The following is a 24,070-nucleotide window of genomic DNA, read 5'->3' on the forward strand; positions in this document are numbered from 1 at the left end:
ATGTTTTAAAATCCATCTTCTGTGACTTACACTGCATCCGAGGCAACGTCGGATCTTTAACCCACTGAGCTCTGAAAGCAGAGGAATGTGTTGCCTTCCTGTAGTAGGATATTAGAAAACCATGGCAGATCCTTGAACAGGAGATTAACCATGGGAGAGAGATAATGGAATTGGGGAGAGAGTGAGGAGGCTGTTACAAGAGTTAGGGTATTGTGGTGATGGATGACATGAAGGGGTAAAGGTGAGATTTAATGAAGGGGAGCTAACATCCTAGGAAGGGGAAAGGGAAAATCAAAGTTTTTACCACTTAAAAAAAGATAACGTGTTTAGCACTAGATATTTGAGTTCAGGAAATGACAAAGATAGTAAAGCAGAGGTGATGGAATTTAAGTTGGACAAAGATAATTTGGGGAGTCATCCCCAAAGAATGGGGCTGGAATGAGGAGGAAGAGATAAGACAGAGGAGCAGTCAGAAAAATAGAAAAAAATGTGAAGGAATCTCTGTGATCATGGAAGTCAAGTCTAGGTCTACCACTTACTAATTGTGTTCATCTCTCTCTGCTGCAGTTTTTTCTTCATCACAAAAATTAATCATAATATCAGTTCCCCACTCATTGCTTAGTCGAGAGGATTGAATGAGTTAACACATGTAAAGCATTTGTCTGGTTAGTGCCTGGTTGGTGTGAGCCAAGAGGGGAGAGAATCCCTAGTGTTTCATTTCTGGGGCCTGCCTATCCTCATTTCCCCTGATTTCTGTTTTCTAGTTCTCAGTGCCTAGAATAATGCTTGGCACATTAGGACTTTCAGTAAATGTCTAATGAACAAACAAAAGAGGATGAGGAATGGAGTTGGCAAGTGTTGAGCTGATTTAACAGAGTTGGCTTGAGTTGAAATAAGATTGCAGCCAGTGAAGCAGAAAATTGTAGAAATAAGTACGGACTACTTAATCAGTGACTGGCAGGAAAAGAGAAGCGAGGTTATGGTAGCTAAAAAAGGAAGCAGAGGCAAGGGGGAATTAAGCCCGAATAGAAATGTTTAGATACCAATGATTATAACTAATGTTTAACTTTTCTAGCCCATACACTGAATTTTACATCGTCTCTTTGTATTTAACATTTTTTCCCACAATTCTAAAATGCAGCAATTTTTCTGGCTTGTCTTTAGTAATATTATACCATAGGAAAGAGTTGTTTTAAAATAACGATAACCTAGCAAATTGGTTTTGGATGTTTTCTTCATAGCAGAATGAGAGTAATATGCTTAAACTGTCATGGAAACAGTCATGTCTAGGTGTATGATTTGTTTACACGGTCCTTCATGGTTAATGGTTTATCGTACTTTAAATTTTACCTCTTTTAATAATCTATTATACAGCTACCAACAACTTTCTTAAGCCTTTGGGCATGTGATTCCTTCACAGTCTAAATTTACATGTTTACTTTGTTACCAATGGATATAATACTGGGGTTCCTTCATGCCATTCATTGAGACTAGGGTAGCTGTGATGCCTGAGCAGAGATAAAAGTGAGCAAGGTATCAAGACAAATACTGCAGTTTGATAGTGACAATCAGGAATATCATAGAGACAATCAGTTCTCAGATGGAGAAGGCAACAGCTGCTGAAAAGTTATTTTGTCATCAGGCAAATGAACTTATGACTCAGATGTTGAAGATGGAAGATGGCTGTGCCTTGCTTTAACCAAGTTTTTAGAAATCTAGGTATACATAAAAAATATACATTAAACCGATATTTTTTCCCCTCCAATACTTAGGATAATTGAAAACAAGGAAAGTAAAAGTGAGGTTGGCTTAAGAATATAATATCCATGGAGTTCCCGTCGTGGCTCAGTAGTTAACGAAACTGACTAGGAACCATGAGGTTGTGGGTTCAATCCCTGGCCTTGCTCAGTGGGTTAAGGATCCGGCGTTGCCATGAGCTGTGGTGTAAGTTGCAGATGCAGCTCAGATCCCGAGCTGCTGTGGCTCTGGCGGAGGCTGGCGGCTACAGCTCTGATTGGACCCCTAGCCTGGGACCCTCCATATGCCGCGGGAGCAGCCCAAGAAATGGCAAAAAAAAGAAAAAAAAGAAAAAGAAAAAGAATATAATATCCATTTGGCCACTGCTTGGGCTGGGATAACAGAAATGCCGTCTGCAAAGTTAACAGGAAATAAAATTTCAAGGATATGCTGCAGTTGCAAAGTATAATAACAACCCCTGGTTTTTGAGTATCTACTTTCTAAATTCACTAAAAGAATTTTGTCCTCGAAAATCATAAAGTGTTAGGAAACTTGCTGTTGAAATTGTATCAGGAAGAATGAAACAGTCCACTCTTCTGTAAAGATTTTAGTGGCTTTGACGCAAAGAAGCAGCCTCAGTTTCCAATCTAGGTGCACAGCCTTCATTTAAGGGGCTCTTGAAATGTAACTTTGCAGTTTCCGAGGAACAGGATCCTGAGCCTCTTTTGCAGCCCAGATCTAATATTGATTTTTTTTTTTTTAACACACAGCTCTGCTTTAAATATATCAAAACACTTTTAAAATTTCACCTGAGTCCATCCTTCCCCCAGATTCTATAACCCTGTCTTTTCCTTTGTTGTCTGAGACATGTCTCACTGACTGTGGTGTACAGCTTCCCTCACTGGAACGGGTCGATAATCCTGACTCTGACGATAGCTTTGTCCCTGGTGGAATTGGGCTTATCAGGTTAGGGCAAAAGACATCAAAATCTAGTCAAGCAAGGCTCATGCCAATGGAATACAAAATCTTTGTGGGCAATGAAAATTTACAAGAAAAGTAGGGAAGAGCAGCACGATAGGTTACGTGAACCAGGAATGCCACAAAACCAGTCCCCCAAAAAGCATTTTACCCAGCACACCAATTTTGATCAATTTGTGTGTGTGTGTGTGTGTGTGTGAGAGAGAGAGTATGTGAGCTACTATTCTCCCCCAGATCATGTTCCTGTAAGAAATGAGGTATTTTTAACCAAACTACATATCTCGAAAGCCATTCATTTTGCCAATGAATTATTTCCAACATCGCTTATGCTAATTAATATGCTTTAGTGAAAGTAAAGATTATAGCGGTTGAAGTAAATACCTATGGACACATATACTATTTATGAAGCCCATTTGTCGTGTGAAGATCGTGCAGTTAATGTCTGGCTGGGTAAATATAACCAATGGCAATGCTAATGATAAGGACACAGGCACAAGACTCTGAACAATAATAACTATATTAAGTTTAAATAAGAGGTAACAATGGCAGTTAATGAGCGAGGTGAAAGTTACAAAAGTTGCCAAGGTTGCTGAACGTAGTTTCTGTTTCTTTACAAGTTCTGGGTGGTCCTACAACAGCTTTGACATCCGTGAATCATTGCCTAAGCCCAAATCCTATTTGCCGCCAAGTCACGTTGCTGAGGACTACAACTCCCAGAAGGCAAAGCTCCGCTCCCTTAACTCCGTTTCCTTAACCGGCCGGGAGCTGTAGTTTACAAAAGGACGGCCTTGGAACCGAGTGTTACGCTGTTGTCCACATATACTTGGCGGTACAGTCCTCTCCTCCATCCGGGTCGTTCCCTTTTCGGTAGCAGTTGGATTCCTGAGCCTAATCTTGGTGTTTGGCTGGGCGGCAAGCCGGCGGCCACTGGCCGGCGAGGCGCTCTAGGCCGAGCGGCTTTCGTCTCTATGACCTCAGGGGGCGGTCCCCGGTGTCCGGGGCAGCGCTCGCAGAGGGGGCGCGCGTCAGTTCCGCGCGGGGCTGTCGGGGAACCATGGCTGCCCCAAGAGGTGAGATTGGCGGTCGCCGGGACAGGGGAAGCCCCCGGGGGGCGGTGGCGAATGAGCGTCAGCGCTGGTCCGCACCTGTCGGCGGTGCAGCATCCCTCGCGCCCGCAGGGCTCCGGGCCCCGGGGCCAGGCGCGGGCGACGGGCATCTGGAGTTGTGTTGAGCCGCTCCCGGGCTGGAGCGCCCGCCGCCGCCTGTCTGGGCAGCGCGGGGCAGCCAGCCTCCCACTGCAGCTGCTTTCCCCGCGGCGGACTCCGCGCTGGGCAGTTCCGCGGCCCAAGACGCCGCCTGCCTCGACGAGCGGGTAGTGGGTGGGACCCGAATTCAGACAGGCCCAGGCAGCGGCGGACCCGGCGAAGGGTCGGGGCGCAGGTTCCGGGCTGCATCCGCCTCACCCAAAGGAGGCAGGACCGTTCTCCGTCCGGCCCGGGGTCACCGCGGTGGCGGTCTCTGCTGCGTCTCCTGACCTAGGATGCTCAGAGGTTTAAGGGCATGCTCTGGGTGTAGTGTCTAAGCGGCGGCTGGTCCACGTAACAGTCACTGAACTGGGACATTAAAACAAACTGAAACCGTAACGAGATGGAAAAGGCAGTCGTTAACAGAGTTATTTCCAAGGAGAATGTTGTATATGGTTAGAAGAAACACTTTGGTATTTTGGCGGGGGATGGGGGAGGGTGAGATCCACAACTCTTCCCTTCCCCAGGGGTAGCACATTAGAGTAATAATATTTGATGACTAATTGCCATTTCATGAGGATGAGTCTGATTAACTCCGCAGCACTTTTGTTTTGCTGAGCGGGGTAAGTGAGTTAAGAGCAGGGCTGAATTAGAGCAGTGGCTAGGAAAGGTTGAGCAGCACCCGGATTCTTTCTCCAACCTTCTCCCATCGAGGTCTTGGCTTCACCTTTGAATAAATGTTGAACAAATATTTGAGGAATAGTTTTTCGCATGGGTGCCAAATTATTTTCCTGGTTGGAGAGGCCACGTTTATTACTCTAGCTCTGCCCAGAGAGCATTGTTTGTAGTTGCATTAGCTGTATGTGCTTCTCTTACCTGTTCTCCCATTTCAAATAAACCCAACCTTAAGCGTCTTTTTGTAAAGGAAGTGAAAAAAACAAAAAACAGAATTGTTTTGATAACTGACGTAAAATGGGAACTGCAAGATTAATGAGGAAGGCAACCTCAAAATCACAAAAGTCAAGTCATTATCTGGAACTGTTGCAACAGTATATACAGATTTAGGCCTATTGCACATTTGTTGTGCCCTGGTTATAAGTCTTATATGCCCCGAGAAATGTGTAACACAAAATTGAAGTTTCTAGAGCTTCCTGTTATTCACAAAGGATTTATCTGGGCTTTCCTGAATTTCCGAGTTCTCAAGTATTATGAATAATGTCCTCTGTTTAAATAGTAAAATGTAACTGAGAAAAAGATGCAGCTCCAGACTGTAAATTTCTTTTGGGGGGCATTTCCCACACTGAAATAAATATTGCGTGGGGGCTAGTGGGAACTTTATGAGACAGAGAAAACTGCAAATGTGCCACTGTGCCCACTCAGCAGTGCATCTGAGTTGTGGGCTAGGTTTATAGTCACTACCTCTGGCCATGATTTGAATACTCAGCAAAACTGACAGTGATTACGTGTATGGACTTTTGATATTACTCTGAAAAAAAATTGAAGTTGCTAATAATTGCAATTTCATACTGGAGAATTTATGACTGGAGTGAAGAAGAAATATTGTGGGGCGTCCCTGTCGTGGTTCAGTGGTAACAATCCTGACTAGTATCCATGAGGACTTGGGTTCGATTCCTGGTCTCACTCAGTGAGTTAAGGATATGGTGTTGCTGGGGCTATGGTGTAGGCCTGCAGCTGTAGCCCCTAGCCTGGGAACTTCCATATGCTGCCCTGAAAAGAAAAAAAAAAAAAAAGAAATATTTTGGTCTAATGCTAAACTGAAATTAGAGAAAAAACATATGAAGTATTTTTTAAAAGTTTATGTATGTTTTATACATGATAGTCTATAGCAAAGAAAGCCGTGTATGTTATACAGATATCTAAACTTACTTGATTACTATTTCATTTAGATCACTATTTTCAAGAGTATCATGTATATTCCCGTTGAATCACTATGCTAATAGGTATATTTTCAGAGTTGATGACAGTAATAATTATAGGTCAGAATAATTATACATAGGCTATACATAGTTGGTTTAATGTTTAAACATTCACTATGTTGTATTGAATATATAATAGCTGAAATAAAGTCATTTTTAGTTTGGCAGTCTTAACCTCTCTTATTTATGAAAGTGTTGAGAATCTAGGACATGTGTTGGCAAACCTTTTTTTGTTAAGGGCTGATGGTCTCTCTCATAACTACTCACCCTATTGTTTCAGGACAAAAAATAGCCATAGATAATTTGGAAATAAATGAGTGTAGCTATGTTCCAAGAAAACTGTTTTATGTTCACTGAAGTTTGAATTTCATATAATTTCCATGCATTGCAAAAGGCCATTTAAAAACTTTTTTCCTCCAACGTTTTAAAAATAAGAAACTAGTCTGAGTTTGCAGGGCATATAAAAGTGAGGGGAAATGGAGGTGTTGCTCACCTTTGATGGAGAAGATGGGAAATGCTTTCTTCTGTCTTGCTGTTTGTTTGTTTGTTTATTTATTTATTTATTTATTGTCTTTTTGCCTTTTCTAGGGCCGCTTCCGCGGCATATGGAGATTCCCAGGCTAGGGGTCTAATCGGAGCTGTAGCCACCGGCCTATACCAGAGCCATAGCAATGAGGGATCCGAGCCACGTGTGTGACCTACACCACAGCTCACGGAAATGCCGGATCCCTAACCCACTGAGCAAGGCCAGGAATCGAACCTGCAACCCCTTGGTTCTTAGTCGGATTTGTTAACCACTGAGCCTCGATGGGAACTCTCCTGTCTTGCTGTTTATTTTTTAAGTCTTACATTTCCTCCTTGTGTGGGAAAGTTTTAGAGCAAGTGAAGTATAATCATTATCTCCTTCACTCCCATTTGCATAAACATTGTGTTTTGGCTCCTCAGATCTTTTGGAAAGAAAGTTTAGGCAGATATAAGCTCTATTTCTTTTGTTCAGCCATATTACTTTTTAGTTAAGACCTGATATCATTTTAAAAACCTGCCTGCAATTTATACATAATTCTTTAATTCAACCAGGGGAAAATATTTACATTGAAGAACCTGTTTCCTGGTTAAGTTACTGCCTTACCATATAAAGTTGGTTTGTTTGAAACTCCTATTTTATTTTCCCGTGAAAGTCATCTTCGAATTTTGGTTAGGCTTCCAAAGTGGTGAACTAAAGAATACTTAGGTATAATGGAGTTATACCAGTAGCCCAGAGTCACCTCCTGTCCCTCTGAGTCTTAACCCAGGTTGTCAAAGTATGGCCCATTGGTCAAACCCAGCCTCTCGTTTTTGTATGGCTTACGAGCTAAGAATGGTTTTTACACGTGAGCGCTTGCAATTGATTTTTTTTTTTCTTTTAGAGCGGGGTCCACCTCTGGCTTGTGGAAGTTCCCAGGCCAGGGATTGAACCCGTGCCACAGCAGTGACCCAAGCCACAGCAGTGACAGCACTGGGGTCCTTAACCCACTGAGCCACCAGGGAACTCCATGTAAATGATTTGCTGGAACGTTAACTTTGAAGACCAATGAAACCCCCAGTAGAATTCCCTTCTTTTCAATACCATAAGGCATTGTACTCAATTATTGTTATATTTTAAATTTGTCCAATTAAATACAAGCTAAATGTGAAAATGTATTTTCTCTCTTGCTACTTAAGTACCTACATGAGATCCTTGATTTTGCCTTGTGGGCTACAAAAACCTAAAATATTTACTCTTGGCCCTTCATAGAATAAAATTTGCTGATTATATGTGCCTGAAGATTTGAAAGAAGGTTAGAGGTAGCTGGGGATGAGAGAGGTGTGAACTGGGTAAAGAAAGTAGGAATGGTTTGAGCATCAGGCAATGGCAGTATCACAGCAGGGCTCGGGGTGTGGATGGGAAAGGAGACCCAGTACCTCAGGGCTTGTGGTTTTATGGAAGGTGTTGGACTGGCCCTGGTGCTTGAGTGATGGCTGCTGCTCATATATACTTGTACGTTCTTAAATTGAGTGTTCATAAGTCATGTATGTTTCCTGGATTTGAAGTTTCACAGAACTTCGTTCTCAGTACTCTTTTTTGTATTATGATCTTTTCGTATAATGCTGTGAAATGAGGGACTAGATGTAATTTGTTTTGTGATAAAGTTTTAATCCCTACTTGTATCACTAAGTTACTGTTTTTGTTTCCTTTTCTGCTCTCTTTATTTATTTACTTATTTAGCTTTTTTAGGGCTGCATCCGAGGCATATGGAAGTTCCTAGGCTAGGGGTCGAATCAGAGCTTTAGCTGCTGGCTTACGCCATAGCCGCAATAACACGGGATCAGAGCTTCATCTGTGACCTACACCATAGCTCACGGCAATGCTGGATCCTTAAACTACTGAGTGAGGCCAGGGATCAAACCCCCATCCTCATGGATCCTAGTTGGGTTCGTTAATTGCTGAGCCATGAAGGAAACTCCCCCTCTTTCTGCTCTCTTTATATTTAGAATATTCATTGCTGTAATTGTTTTCATGCTTTGCTTTCAGAAGTATGAATTATATAAAGTATGTAATTTATAACAGCCCAAACTAGGGTTGTTTAGTTATGTCACATAGCCTTGGAATTGAGCTATCCCTAGGGGCAAAAGTTCTGCCTAACCAGTGATATTAAGTCAGCTGGCTTTTGTGTGTGTGTGTGTGTGTGTGTTTGTGTTCATGTAATTGGAAAGTGTTGTTTGAAATAATTTTTTTTCTTTTTTTCTTTTTAGGGCTGTACCCATGGCATATGGAGGTTCCCGGGCTAGGGGTTGAATCAGAGCTATAGCTGCTGGCCTACACCACAGCCACAGCAATGCAGGATCTGAGCCACATCTTCAACCCACACCACAGCTCATGGCAATGCCAGATCCTTAACCCACTGATCGAGGCCAGGGATCAAACCCTCAACCTCCTAGCTCCTAGTCGGATTCATTTCTGCTGCGCCACAACAGGAACTCTTTTTTTTTTTTTTTGTCTTTTTGCCATTTCTTGGGCCGCTCCCATGGTATATGGAGGTTCCCACACTAGGGGTCTAATCGGAGCTGTAGCCACCCGCCTACGCCATAGCCACAGCCACAACTCGGGATCCAAGCTGCATCTGCACCTACACCACAGCTCACGGCAACGCCGGATCGTTAACCCACTGAACAAGGCCAGGGATTGAACCCGCAACCTCATGGTTCCTAGTCGGATTCGTTAACCACTGCACCACAACGGGAACTCCAGGAACTCTTGAAGTAAATTTTTAAATGTATTTTGTGCTTAAAATTAGAAAGCATTTTGAGGTACAATGTTCACTTTTATTGACATAATATTGTCTACTACATAATATCTTTGTTGCCCATATTTTCCAGAAAACGTCAATTTATTATTCAAGTTATACTGCTTGGCAGTGATGACCCTGGTGGCTGCAGCTTATACCGTAGCTTTAAGATACACGAGGACATCAGACAAAGAACTCTACTTTTCAACCACAGCCGTGTGTATCACAGAAGTCATAAAGTTATTCCTAAGTGTGGGAATTTTAGCCAAGTGAGTATAAATACATGTTGGTGTGTTAAATTATTAATGTTTTACTCACTTATTTTCTCTATTAGAAAATGTAAGCTACATCTTCACATGTTGGATTGCTCAACCTGGGACAGTTTTGCCCCCTAGGAGATATTATTTTGGTTGATGCAACTTGGGGGGTGCTAATGGCACTGAGTGGGCGGAGGCCAAGGATGCTGAGAGGCATCCTGCAATGCCCTGTCCCCCAGGACAGCACTCCATAACCAAGAATTATCCAGCCCCAATACGAGTGGTGCTGAAGCAGAGCTCTTCCCCAAAGCAGGGTGGGCAAACTATGGCCCATCAGCCAGATCCAGTTTGCCCCCTGTTTTTGTTGCAACAGGGATTGTATGACTCACATAGCGTACACTGTTTACCGTTTGGTTCTTAGAGAAGTTGTTTACTGACTTTTGTTTTAGAGGAATATAGTGAAAATAACACTTAACAGGTCTTGAGTGTTTCCTGTGCTAAGTGCTTGTCATTAGTTATCTCATGTAGTCTTTATGCATTTTTTAGGTAAATATTATAATTACCCCTATTTTGCCTATATAGCATCTGAGGCTCTTCAATATTACCCTACTAATAAGTGACAGCACTGGTCTTTGAATCAGTAACATCATATGGAAGTCATTTTAGCCAAGGATGTAGTCTAAGCAAGGGTCAAGAATAGCAGATTTGGAGTGAGACAGACCGAGTTTTAGTTCTAGACTCACTGGGATTATGACTTTTGACATATTCCTTAACTTCTCTAAGCTTTAGTTTCTTCGTTTCTTAGTTGGAGAAAATAGAGTTGTGAGAATTAAATCAAATCTGGTAGGAGGGAGTTCCCTGGTGGCCTATTGGTTAAAGATTCTGTGTTGTCACTGTTGTGGCTCAGGTTCAGTCCCTGGCCCAGGAACTTCTTTATGCCACAGGTGCAGCCAAAAAAAAAAAAAAAAAAAAAAAAGAAAAAAATCTACTAGGAATTACTTGGGGAGACTTGTGAGATGGGGACCCATCAGGGTCATGTAGAAAGTTGAATTCATATAGGATGCAAGAGGTAGGTTGGTGGGGGTAGGAAGGCAGTGAGGAGTAGCACACTTATACGTTTAAGTTACATTTAAACACTTAAATTTCATTTGGAGTTCACTCGTGGCTTAGCAGGTTAAGGGTTCAGCATTGTCACTGCTATGGCGCAGGTTTAATCCTTGGCCCGGGAACTTCCACATGCCGTGTGTCTAGCCAAACAACAACAGTAATTTCAGTTAACTACTATTAAGTGATATCTCTGTGACAGTTTTATAATAGGTGCTGGATATACAGGTATGAATGAAATAGATATGGTTTCTGCTTGCCGAAACTTAGCTTCAGTGGAAGAGACAGAAAAATAAACTAGTAAACACACAAACGATTACCTGAAAAAAATACTCTAAAAATGGTTTTGGGAGGAAAAAAAAAAAAAAGTAACTTGGCTTGACGGTGGAAACCCCTAATATAAAGTTCATGTTTAAAATGTATCTTGTAAGCAGAGATATTGTGGGTAAAATCCTATACCTTTCAGAGTTTCTTATTTAAGACCCATTTTTAAGGACATTTGGCTTCTACTAGAGGATTCTTCATACTGGATAATGTCAGGTAAATGAGAGGCCTTATTGTGCCTTTAAGAGCCAGTGTTCTGTAGTTCCCATTGTGGCTCAGTGGAAACGAATCTCATTAGCATCCATGAGGCTGTAGGTTCGATCCCTGGCCTTGTTCAGTGGGTTAAGGGTTGGCGTTGTGGTGAGCTGTGGTGTAGGTTATAGACACAGCTCAGATCTGGCATTGCTGTGGCTGTGGTTTAGGCCAGCAGTTGTAGCTCCAATTTGACCCCTAGCCTGGGAACCTCCATATACCACAGGTGCAGCCCTAAAAAAAAAAACCAAGGGACAAAAAAAAAAAAGCCAGTGTTCCAAAGGCAGAAATCTCTGTTTGAAACTCCAGAACAACATCCTTATAACAATTTAAGAGTTAATAAATTAATAAAATCGTAAGGCCTAACTTCTTTTAAGACAAATTTAGAAATATTGGAAAAAGAGCAATAGGGGAACACATTTCTTCTCTTTAACCCCCAACTTCTGTAGGGAGAAAAAAATTATGACCCAGGAATGAAATAGGACTGTCAGGCATGAAATCAGCTATTTTAAACTGTTAAGATCAAATTATGGTTCAGTTATTTTGTAACTAAAGAATTTTTAAAAGCCAGCATGCAAAAAAAGCAAAAAAAGCTAAACCTTTGGTTTAGCTCAGCAGTTAGTGTCCTGCCAACCCACCTGCATGGGCTTTTCATTTTATTTTGATGCTTTCCCAGCTTTGCATGGCTTGCTATATGGTATTTCTTATTCTTAAGCTATTCAGTGTTATGTATATGGTCAGTTTTAGTTTGTTTTGTGGAACCTTTTTTTGGAAGTTATATCAAAACAAAAGCAGAAAAATTTCTAAAAATTCACCAGACAAATCAAATCATGGTATTGACTAACAGCGGTGTGGAGAATCAGACACTGTACTTGACCGTCATGCATCATGACTGGTAGTCCATTGCCGTGTATGTCACCAGCATAATGCAGAGGCTCGTCTATGAGCATTTACCTGGAGAGTTCACAGGACCAGAGACAATTGGGAAAAAGTAAAGAATTACACATAGTTTTGGTGGCTGGCATTTGCTATTACGTGGCTAACAAGAATTCGACTGTGAAGAAGAATCATTTAAAACATAAGGACTTTCCAAGTGGAAAAAGCACTGGAAAAAATTATAAAGCATAAAAGAAGTGAAATGCATTTGATATTTATTGGGTTTTAAAGCAAGTGTAATTTTTGTGGAGAAATATGTTGCAAGTTATCATATGCTTATTCAAAACTCATTGGTAGAAACTGAATACCTGCTAGTCATAATGAGAAAATATTTTAGGCGTTCCTGTTGTGGCTTAGCGGGTTAAGTGCCCGACTGGTATCCAAGAGGATGCGAGTTTGATCCCTGGCCTTGCTCAGTGGGTTAAGGATCTGGCATTGCCACCAGCTGTGGTCAGGGTTCCAGATGCAGCTTGGATCAGGCATTGCTGTGGCTGTGGTGTAGGCCGGCAGCTGCAGCTCTGATTCGACCCCTAGCCTGAGAACTTCCATATGCTGCAGGTGCGGCTCTAAAAGGAAAAAAAAAATCTGTATTTTATTTCTTGCAGCAAAAGATTTACTTTTAAGAGGGCATCTATGAAAATGTTAATTTTTTGGAATGGTAGAAGAGTGAAAGAGAAAGAAGTATTTCACCCTACGAGGTCACAGGTTGATGCAGAAAGAAATGAAAGGACATTGTGATCACTTCTTCAATTTATTCAGCAGTATGTGTTGAGATAATCATTGAAGAAACTAAAGCATAGCTGTTTGGGAAACATACCAAGTGAAAGTGTTGCAAGTTGTTTTTAGTCTTGAAGAACAACTGGTTTGTAATAATTCACCTGAGGCAGCTTAGAATATGGAAAAAACGAATAAAATGCATGGCCAGATGAGGTTGAGCCACTGAGAATGAAGTCACCGGTTAAGAATTAGAGCAATGAAAGAGCCTCTAATTTTATGTTTGTCTTTTCAATTTTGTGCTGAAGGTTGCAAAGAAGTAGATTTTCCAGATACTCTCTATGCTGTCATTTCTTTGTACACACATTAAAGTTTGTAATTAAAACAAGCGGATCAGAGGCAAATAGGATGTTATGTAGTTTGTCAAAAAACACAGGTTGGATGTCATTGCTTTACTTGATGTGATGGAGAAACTTTGAAATACCAGAAAATGTTCGTTGCTCAGAAATTTTAGAAGTTGATTTGCCATACACAAAGGAAATAAAAAATTAATTTCATAATTTTGAATTTATATTTGAAAATTCTTTACCATATAAGTTAAACAGATTCTTTCTACAAAGCTAAAAACATGAAATTGGACTTTTTCCTCTGTTTTCAAAGTAAAAGTAATACTTTATCATCTGAGAGAAAGGATGATTTCAGGCTATTGTGGGAGAATGTGAAAGAATTATATTAGAAATAACTAAATATTTAGAACTTGAAAAATCTTCAGAGAAGAAAAAATTAGATCTTGATGATTAAAATAATGTATTTTCCCTATGTTGCAAGGAAAATCAAGTTAATGTGAAAGTTAGATAATACTAAATTTTGATTTGGAATTTTTGGAATGGATAGAAAAAAAAAAAAGAACTACTTTTTAAATGAAAAGAAATCTATTAAAGAAGGTAAGAGCTTCTTCCCTTCCTCCTATGCTTTACCCTGTGATCAAGTGCAGTAACTTTATAGAGCTGATACAGGTATTACTCCAGAGCCTCAATTTTATCTGAACTGTGCGTATTTAGGATGGTCTCTCCAGTGATGCTCTTTCCTCAGTAGTATGTTTAGTCTTGGCTAATCATTACATATCCTTTAAAACTGAAGATGGGGCAGAGACTCAGGAGATTCTTAAAATTCTTAGTGTCTTGCTTGTAATTAAGGTTCATTTACAGAGAAACATATCACTACCACACCCAAATAATCTGTGTTTCACTCCCTTCAAACATTTAAAATAGTCATGGGGTTAAGGATCTGGCATTGCCGTGAGCTATGATGTAGGTCACAGATGTGGCTCAGATCCTGTGTTGCTGTGGCTGTGGTGTAGGCTGGCAGCTGCAGCTCTGATTCGACCCCTATCCTGGGAACTTCCATATGCCTCAGGTATGGCCCTAAAAAGCTAACCCCCCCATATATACATATATATATATATATATATATATATATATATACACACACACACACATATATATATATATATGGAGAGAGAGAGAGTCATGCTATGTCTATTTCAGTATATTGTTAAAAAGATGTAATGGGGAGTTCCTGTCATGGCGCAGTGGTTAATGAATCCGACTAGGAACCATGAGGTTGCGGATTCGATCCCTGCCCTTGCTCAGTGGGTTAACGATCCGGCGTTGCCGTGAGCTGTGGTGTAGGTTGCAGATGCGGCTCGGATCCCGCGTTGCTGTGGCTCTGGCGTAGGCCGGTGGCTACAGCTCCGATTCAACCCCTAGCCTGGGAACCTCCATATGCCGCGGGAGCGGCCCAAGAAATAGCAACAATAACAACAACAACAAAAAAGACAAAAGACCAAAAAAAAAAAAAAAAAAAAAAGATGTAATGGGATAGTTGAATCCATGAGGTTTCGGGTTCGATCCCTGGCCTCACTCAGTGGATTAAGGATCTGGTGTTGCTGTGAGCTGTGGTGTAGGTTGCAGACGCAGCTCAGATCCCGCATTGCTGCGGCTCTGGCGTAGGCCGGCGGCTACAGCTCCGATTAGACCCCTAGCCTGGGAAGCTCCATATGTTGCAGGAGTGGCCCCAGAAAAGGCAAAAAGACAAAAAAAAAAAAAAAAAAAAAGATGTGTAGCGGCAAACTAAAAAGATGTAGTTTTGCCTTCATGGAGCTTGTAGTCCAGTGGAGAACTAGGTAATCAAATCAATAATCAATCAGTTGGTTTTAAGAGGATGAGTAGAGATGCTGTCAATAAGTACAGTAGGGGCCTCCACTGGGATTTGAGGGCTTCCTCTCTCAGGAAGATACACTTAAACCCGGACCTGAAGATTGAGTAGAAGTTGGGCAAGAAAAGAGCACAGAGAAGGGAAAGAGCACTATGTGTTGGAAGAACAATGACAGATCAGTGTGTCTGGAGTGTTGTGAGAGGAGGTGGTGGTGAGATGAAGCAGGAGGAGTTGGCAGGGTAACAAGAGTAACCCTCTGGGCCTGGGAGGGACTTGGATTTTGTCTCAGGTGCATTTGGAAATCACTGAATGGTCTAAATCAGGAATTAACGTGGCAGTGCCTATCCCAAGTCGCTTTGACTCCTTTGAGAAGAATGGGTTGGAAGGGTGTAAGAGTTGGAGGTAAGAATGCTTATTAGAGCCTAGAGATTGTGGCCACAATGAGAGCACGGGTGATGAAGAGAAGTTACTGGTTTTGAGTTATTTTCTAGAAGTAGAATTTATAGGACTTGGTGATGGGTTTGGAGACACTGTTGACTCTTGTTATCTCAGTAGTTACCATGGATGCTGAATTAGTGAGTAATGAACCATTGCTGCTAGAGATAATACAGGAATAGGTTCCTGTGAGCCTCTGGTTACAACATTTTCATCAGCTAATCAACATATAACCTTATTTCTGTTTAAAGACACCTTGTTGCAGTTCCCATTGTGGCTCAACCATAACAAACCTGACTAGTATCCATGAGGATGTGGGTTTGATCCCTGGCTTCACTCAGTGCGTTAAGGGTCCAGTGTTGCCATGAGCTGTGGTGTAGGCTGCAGACCAACAAAACAAAACAAAAGATATGTTGTTTAATATACATTGTTGGCTCATCATTAGCATTGAACTCCAGACCAATAGCACTATTACTCATGCCTGAACAAAGCTTATTTAGCATGTGTTTTCTCCAGGAGGCACATCACAGCTTTCTTGCACTTAGGAACACCAGACAGTATTTTAGCACTATACTAGGGGCCATTTTAAACAGCAAAGTCACCAACAAAAAGCACCAAAGTGTGAAAAATATGGCACTCAATAGACCACACTTGTTTTTAGTGTGAGAGCTGAAACAAGAAGGCAGAGCATTGCCTTTTTTGACCTCAGCTGAGAATGTGTTTACCAGGCAACTCAAAATTTTTGCAGCTCAGTACTTGGCCACTGGTGATTGTGAAGATGCTGTGATGAATGGTTTGGGGGTTATGAATACATTTTAACAAATAGGAAGATTCTCAGAAATAGAATCCATGAAGCTCAACAACAGCAGTTGAAGGAAAGGGAGGTGTCAAGAATCACATATATATTTCTTAGTATTAAAAACTGGATGGATAGATTTATTTACTTTTTTCTGATACAGGAAGAAGGGAGATTTGAGGGAAGGAGATATCAACAATTTAATTTGGGCTAAAATTTTTCATGCCTCTGAGATATCCAAGTGGGAACAGAATAGGGAGTTGAATTAACGGGGCTGGTACATAGAACGGAGGTCTGGGTTGGAGAAATGAATACAGGAGACCTTATCACATAAAAGTATTTAATCTCATGAGGTTAGAAGAGATTGTTAAATGGGAATCACCTTGTAAATGTGTTCACATTTGCAGTGGCCTCTGTTTCCATATACCTTAAAGATGGCTGTTTTCTGGACAGTATCTGGAAACCACAGACCTCATATAAAAGGAAACACGCAGCAGTAGCTGCAGTGTTTAGACAAATGGAAGTCAGCTTGTTTAAGAAATAACAAGAGTCAGTCTTGTCTGAGGCCATATCCTAGAATTTTGGAAGAGTTCAACTAAGCAGATGGGGGTTAGCATAACTTCAGTCGAGTGCCCAAATAGGCCACGTAGAGTCTTCAGGTCACAAGAATTTAAGCAGGGGCGGGTGGAGCTCCAGGCATGGTTCTTGGTGAAACTTGGGAAACTCGAAGCCTAGCAACTCATCTCTTGTGGGAGAGTTTTGAGCTGGAAAGGGACTGATTTGTGTCATCTCTGACTAATGAATTTGACCTGACCAAGCTGATCTGCAGGGTTCCAGACTGTTTCCCATAAGAGGCCTGCTTCTGTAGGGATTTAAGGTGGTAGGAGGTTCTCTGTGTAGGGAATCCTATTTGTCCAGCACTCACAATGCCAGTCTAGGTCAGATGGCTCAGATCCCATTCTCTTTGGTTCTTTCTCTTAGGAGTTTTGAGGTTGCATCCCCTGAGGCAGGGGTACCCTAACATCCACATTATTGATACTATGGGAAAACCTTGTAGCCTGAAGAGTATCTCTGGCTTGCTAAAACGTGGAAGACAGTAGCTTAATTTTGCCCTGCTTACTTATAATATTTAAAAAAGAGCTAATTAAAAAAATCATAAATAGGATTCACTTGAAAATTTTCTCCCTCATGTGTTTAGGATACTTAACTTCTTAGAAGAAATAATAGACTTGCTTCAGTGAGAAGTGCCTAAGATATATTACTGGGGCAACAGAGATCATGGAATTCATTTATATTTCTTCAGGAAGAAGTAAAAACACATATTTCAGGTTGTGGTAAAAGAAGAGAAGGCAGAGAAATGCATATCTTGGCATGGCCTCTGAGAAAACTGGGCAATAAATATGTGGAAAATACTTGAAATATATTATTACTATAATATATGTTGTAAGTTGAAATTGCCTTAGGAAAAAACCAAAGAATACTTCTTTTGGGGACTACTGTGAAAAATGAATTTTTGAAACCCTAATGAGCAGATATCTTAACTTCTTTTCTTTTGGAAGCAAATAACTATACTCTGGAATACCAACTGTTAATCACTGTCAAAATGTGTTATGTAAAGTGCCAAACATCCTCTTTTAAGATCGCAGCAACTAAATTTGCTGCCTTCAGACATTCAGGATTGTTGCTGTTGAGAATGGCAGGCTCCCAGGAGTGGAGGTGGTAAGGAAGCCTTCTTTCCCCTCTCCCCTTAAATACAGGTGAGGGAAATAGGCAGGTAAACAGCTATTTTCTTTCATCCCTCTACCACTATTTTAGGCTTAGCTATTATTTCATCTTCTATGGTGAGAAATCTTAGGCTGAAGGACGTTTTAATTTGCCAAAGGTACCTAGAAAGTGACTGGCAATGATAGGATTAGAAGGCAAGGTCCCTGATTTCCAATTTTCAAATTGTAAGTCTTTTAGAACAGTGAAATAATTGAGCTCTTTTGTGATTAGCTAGGACAGAGCATTTAGCAGCATCGTTAGACATCTCAATTATTTTCTTCCTTCCTTCCTTTCTTCCTTATTTTTTGCTTTTTAGGGCCACCCCTGCAGCATATGGGAGTTCCCAGGCTAGGGGTCGAATTGGAGCTACAGCTGCCAGCCCAGACTACAACCACAGCAACACTGGATCCAAGCTATGTCTGTGACCTACACCACAACTCTTGGCAACGCCTGATCCTTAACCCACTGAGTGAGGCCAGGGATCGAACCTGCATCCTCATGGATACTGGTCGGATTCGTTTCCCTTGTGCCAGAATGGGAACTCCTCAATTCTTTTCAAAAATTTTTTTCTCTAAGTTTTTATTTTCAAATGTTAACATTTTACCACATATATTTACATAGCCTTGATTTCTGTGGGTGTGTGTGGGTGTGTGTGTGGGTGTGTGTGTGTAATGTTTTTATGACCTGTTTTGAGTGCAAGTTTTACATAAGGTGCCCCTTGGCCTTAAATTCTCTAGTGAGTATTTCCTAAAAACAAGGACATTCTCTTACATAATCACAGAATATAAAAATTGAGGCACCAGTATTGATACAATGCTATTATCTAATTCACAGATCTTAGATAACTTTGCCAGTTGCCCACCGATGTCCTTTAATAGTAAAATAATCACACTTTACATGCATTGTTATATCTCTAGCTGCTTTTTTTTTTTTTTTTTGTCTTTTTGCCTTTTCTAGGGCCGCTTCTGTGGCATATGGAAGTTCCCAGGCTAGGGGTCCAATCGGAGCTGTAGGTGCCAGCCTACACCAGAGCCACAGCAATTCAGAATCTGAGCCGCATCTGCGACCTACACCACAGCTCACGGCAACGTCAGATCCTTACCCCACTGAGCGAGGCCAGGGATGGAACCCGAAACCCCATGGTTACTAGTCGGATTCGTTAACCACTGAGCCACAATGGGAACTCCCCAATCTCTAGCTGCTTTTACGTTGGGACAGTTACTCCATTTTTCCTTTTTTCATGTCTTCAACATCGTTGAAGAACACAGTCCATTTCCTTTAGAATGTCCCTCAATTTATGTTTATTGAATGCTTCCTTATGATTAAATTTAGGTTTTTGGTCAGGAATATCACAGAAATGATGTGTCCTTCTCCGTGCAGCGTATCACAAAGCACATAATATCCATTTGCCCCTTTACTGGTGATTTAACCTTGATTTCTCGATCAAGGTAGTGCCTGCTAGGTTTCTCCAAATAAACTTACCATTTTTTTCTTTGTAACTAATGAGTATCTTATGGGGAAATACTTTGAAACTAGGTACATATCCTTTTTCTCGTCATTTTTATTGTCCTTGGGTGTTGCCAAATGATAATTTCCCAATTCCATCACTTCCTATACATTTAGTGGTTGGCATTCCACTCTAAGAAGTTTTCCCCTCTCTCCCTCTCAGCATAGATTCATGGATTATTTTATTATATAGGCTGGAATCCATTATTATCATTATTTATTTTTATGCTCAAATTGTCCCAGATTTGGACAGTGGGATCTTCTCGAAGCTTCCTCCTGTTTCTTTTTTTTTTAGCATATATATATATGTTTTTTTTTAATCAATCTTTGAGCAGTTTCTTTTTTTTTTTTTTTTTTTTTTTTTTTTTGTCTTTTTGCTATTTCTTTGGGCCGCTCCCACGGCATATGGAGGTTCCCAGGCTAGGGGTCGAATCGGAGCTGTAGCCACTGGCCTACACCAGAGCCACAGCAACGCGGGATCCGAGCCGAGTCTGCAACCTACTACACCACAGCTCACGGCAGCGCTGGATCGTTAACCCACTGAGCAAGGGCAGGGACTGAACCTGCAACCTCATGGTTCCTAGTCGGATTCGTTAACCACTGTGCCACGACGGGAACTCCTGAGCAGTTTCTTTTTAGCATACCAAGATGTTTAAGGCTTATCATATCCTTTCCCTACCCTAACCCTGAAGTCATACATTTTTCTAAGAAGGCTTGTTCTTTTTTTTTTTTTCCCCCTCCAGAATGGTATTTAGAAACGAGAAGATAGACACAAGGTGTGCACATCGCTCCCAAGGATATCATTACCTCTGGGCCCTTTCAGTAGACAGAGTTAGGAAATAGGTGTGTGTACATCCAGACCTGTTTCTCTATCTCTGTATGTGTATGTGTGTGAGTGTGTAACTGTCAGTTATATATTGTTTGATACCTACAGTTCTGATCCAACAACACAGAGTTTATTGTAACTTTCCCCTTTTCCATATTCCCTTTTCAATGGTGAAGAGTTTGACTTCCATTAACCTCAAGATATGTACTCATTTGCTCAGTCCTAGAATATGTAATTAGTAGATTCAGAATGTCTAACATACATCTGTGAAAAAACAAGCTTACTAACTAAAGTTCAGTACTTGTATGTAGTTCTTTTTGCCTTTACTTGAAGAGCATATAGTAAAAAGACTTGTTTTAGAATACTTGGGTTAATCCTTTTTTTTCCTTCAGTGTAATTTTGGTATTCATGAAAAAGAACCTGACAGTTTTTTTTTTGTTTTGTTTTCTGTTTGTAATTAATTTGGAGTTTTACACCATTCTTATTGATTTTACTTATAATTTCCAGTAATTTTTGAAATACGAAATTACACTTGTTTCAATTAGAAGTTAGAACTGCAAGAAAAAAAGGGGAGTGTGGGGGAGAATTAATGGATGGCTGCTTTACTTTGATAAATAAAGTTTAAGGTTTACATGGTCTGATTGGGAGTTTTAGTTTCATACACAGTTGATACTGTACTTTGTTTTTTAATTTTTTTTTTTACTTAAGTGTTTTATTTTAGAGATAGTTTCATGTCTATACATAGCAATCTCATTCTTTTTAAGAGTTGTCTGGGGAGTTCCCATCATGGCTTAGCGGAAACAAATCTGACTAGCATCCATGAGGACACAGGTTCGATCCCTGGCCTTGCTCTGTGGGTTAGGGATCCAGTGTTGCTGTGAGCTGTAGTGTAGGTCACAGATGCAGCTCTGATCTGGGGTTGCTGTGGCTGTGGTGTAGGCCTGCAACTACAGCTCTGATTCTACCCCTAGCCTGGGAACCTCCATATGCCATAGGTGTGGCCCTAAAAAGACAGAAAAAATGGGGGGGGGTTGCATGGTATTCTATTATATGGATATATCATATAGACCAGTTTCTATTGATGGGTCTTTGGGTTGTGCCCAGACTTTTGCTAGTACAAAACAAAGACGTAATTATTATCTTTTTATATACACAGTTATGCACATGTATGTTTACATAAGACCATTTTTATATTGAAAGGGAAATTATTTTGGGGGAGGGGAACAGCTTAGCAGTTTCATATTACAAAAAGCTCTATGTGAATAAGTTATTTTTAAAATTATTTGAATGTTGTTACCAATTTCTAAAATAATTACTACAACAGTTCACTGGAAAATTGCTAGTTAGTTGTATGCCTTACTAAGCACTGTCATAGCTATTAAAATTGACACTGTTGATATGTCTGTCATTTGTAATATGAAAAGGAAGTGAAAACCCTTTCACACTATCTTAGAACAAGAGTCAATTTTTCATTGTTTGCTATCCACCACTGCCTGTAAATACTAAAGAAACCTAGAAGGATGTGTAAACGTACAAATATGTTGAGTGCGTTTAGTAATAAATCAAATGCATCTTCAATCTTTGAAATACTTGTCCATATAAGACTGGAGAAAATTATTTTACTATTTCATTGTATTATCTAGAATAATTAATGAAGCTGTCAAATACTTATGTTATAGATTATCCAGCCCTATTCTGTTTTTCTTGCCAAGTGTATATTTTGACTGCCTCTTTGCACTTATGCTATAATGGGTTTATGGTCATGGGGAAGAAGTAAAAGTCATGCACCTTACATGCTGGGTAGTTTTGTTCTCAGATGACTGCATTATTGGTTTTTATACCTACCTCCCCAAAATCTTGTATGTGACCTATTTTTTTTTTTTTAATAGGGCTACATCTGTGGCATATGGAAATTCCTAGGCTAGGGGTCAAATTGGAGCTGCAGCTACTGGCCTACACCACAGCCACAGCAACGCAGAATCCAAGCCACGTCTGTGACCTACACCACAGCTCACAGCAACACTGGATCCTTAACCCACTGAGCAAAGCCAGGGATCAAACCTGAGTCCTCATGGATATTAGTCAGGTTTGTTACCTCTGAGCCACAATGGGAACTCCTATGTGACTTAATTTTAATTAACTTTTCAGATGATAAGAACTTTGTAAATATAATTTAAATTTCTTAAGCTCGTGAGTAACTTCTGCTGTATTCCATTTTGCACAGTGCCTTGGTAACCTAGCCAAAGATTATAGGCCTCCTCTAGTTCTCGTCAGATCAGGAGCTGGAAGAATGAGCCCTACTTTTGACCAGACATAGGTCAGAAAGAATTGGTTTCAGCGGTTGGTAGGAAGTTTAGGGGGGGAGGCACAGCGAACTCTCTACAATCAACATGGAGCCTCAGCATTTCTTCAGGTAACAAAAGGTTGCACGTAGATTCTATTCCAGTGATAAAAATCAAACAGTAAATTTAATGGGACAGACAAGATCTAAAAAATTAATATTTGCTTTTTGATTATACATGCTCTTTCTCTTATCTAGTGATGTAATTTATATAATTACATTTAATAAGTTTGTTTTTAACAAAAGTACTCATTAAAATGCTTGGGATTTGATTTCCAAGAAAATATCAGGGCAGGAGAATGGAAGAAAAAAATGGCCTTTGGTTTTATGTGTTTCTTTTTATAGTATATTCAAGGCTGTAGTATATTTGGAATTGATTCTTTATCTTCGTTTACCTAGCAGTAAAACAAAAGGTTTCAATGATTCCTAGTGTTTTCTGGAAGATATATTGCTGTTGTTATTTTTTAACTTTAGTGAGTAGAACTATAAGTTTTAGAGCTGTATTCTTAATAAATATGTTAAATTAAGCAAGATTTAACTTAATACTGAGATAATTTACCACCTTCTTTAAAACTTACTGTGTGCTAAGATTCCCATATATTCTTTCTTATACCTCCTAAATCTCTTTATTCTGCTTTCTGATGTCATTAATTATTCCTGAGCTTTTTTTTTTTTTTAATAAGTTCTTTTGGCATCCTCTGCTTTTTTTGTAACTTACTTCAAATATCTTACTTATTATAATCATATAATATTGATAAAATTCTAAGGTACCGTGGTGAAACTTAGCTTTCCAGTAACTAGCATTCTGATATATCTTGACTTCTCTAATATATGCATTGGAGAAGGAACCAGAAAAAGATACCAAAGACTCTGGCAGTGAAGAAGTAGTAGTTCTTAAATATGTAATAAAAAGGATATAGCCAGAAGCTTAATCTGGGCACACCACACTCTACTGGTTTGCCACACTGAAGGACAGGAGTAGTCAGACTAGCTGGTGATGTGTCACAGGTCCTTCTTTTGATGTGAAAGCTGAAAAGGGCGAGAGAAGAGATAAGAAAGGATAAAAGGGACCAGAGCAACCTTGAATATTGGTGCAAGCATGGTGGTTAATAGGAGTAGCAGTTAGATCCTTAAGCAGCCCATAGCAGAGCAAAGAGCCAGTGATAAAGAAATCAACTCTGTCTCTGTTCTCTGGATAGCCAGAAATTCATTTGATGCTGTTGAAGGCTTAGAACATCTCTAAGGAGTGGGGTCAGATGGCATTGCCCACAGCTGGGGAGTAAGGAAGGGATAAATAGCTACCGTACTAGAGCTTGAGCAATCGTATGTGGGAGATAAGTGGACATGGAAGGAAGTGGAATGTGAAAGATGGGCACAAACAGGTACCTCTCATTGGT

General features: G+C 40.4%; 1 protein-coding gene across 2 annotated transcripts in view; it reads left to right on the plus strand.

Moving 5' to 3' along the window:
• Positions 1 to 3,742: 3,742 nt before the first annotated feature.
• SLC35A1 (solute carrier family 35 member A1) overlaps positions 3,743 to 24,070 on the plus strand; it is a 35,905-nt gene continuing 15,577 nt past the window's right edge. The window contains exons 1-3 of one of the 2 annotated variants that reach the window (XM_084959841.1): positions 3,743 to 3,785; positions 9,293 to 9,470; positions 22,557 to 22,745. In XM_084959841.1, coding sequence (XP_084815967.1) covers positions 22,723 to 22,745 — 23 coding nt within the window. In that variant the 5' untranslated portion in view covers positions 3,743 to 3,785; positions 9,293 to 9,470; positions 22,557 to 22,722. The remainder of the gene's footprint in view (positions 3,786 to 9,292; positions 9,471 to 22,556; positions 22,746 to 24,070) is intronic. The other variant, XM_003353254.6, reaches the window with a different exon arrangement.

The sequence above is a fragment of the Sus scrofa genome, chromosome 1 (assembly GCF_054392235.1).
Source record: "Sus scrofa isolate SSC_HxYL_T2T_F1_AM1 chromosome 1, Sscrofa_HxYL_maternal_Yorkshire_Landrace_v2.0, whole genome shotgun sequence".
NCBI classification, from domain to species: Eukaryota; Metazoa; Chordata; class Mammalia; order Artiodactyla; family Suidae; genus Sus; species Sus scrofa.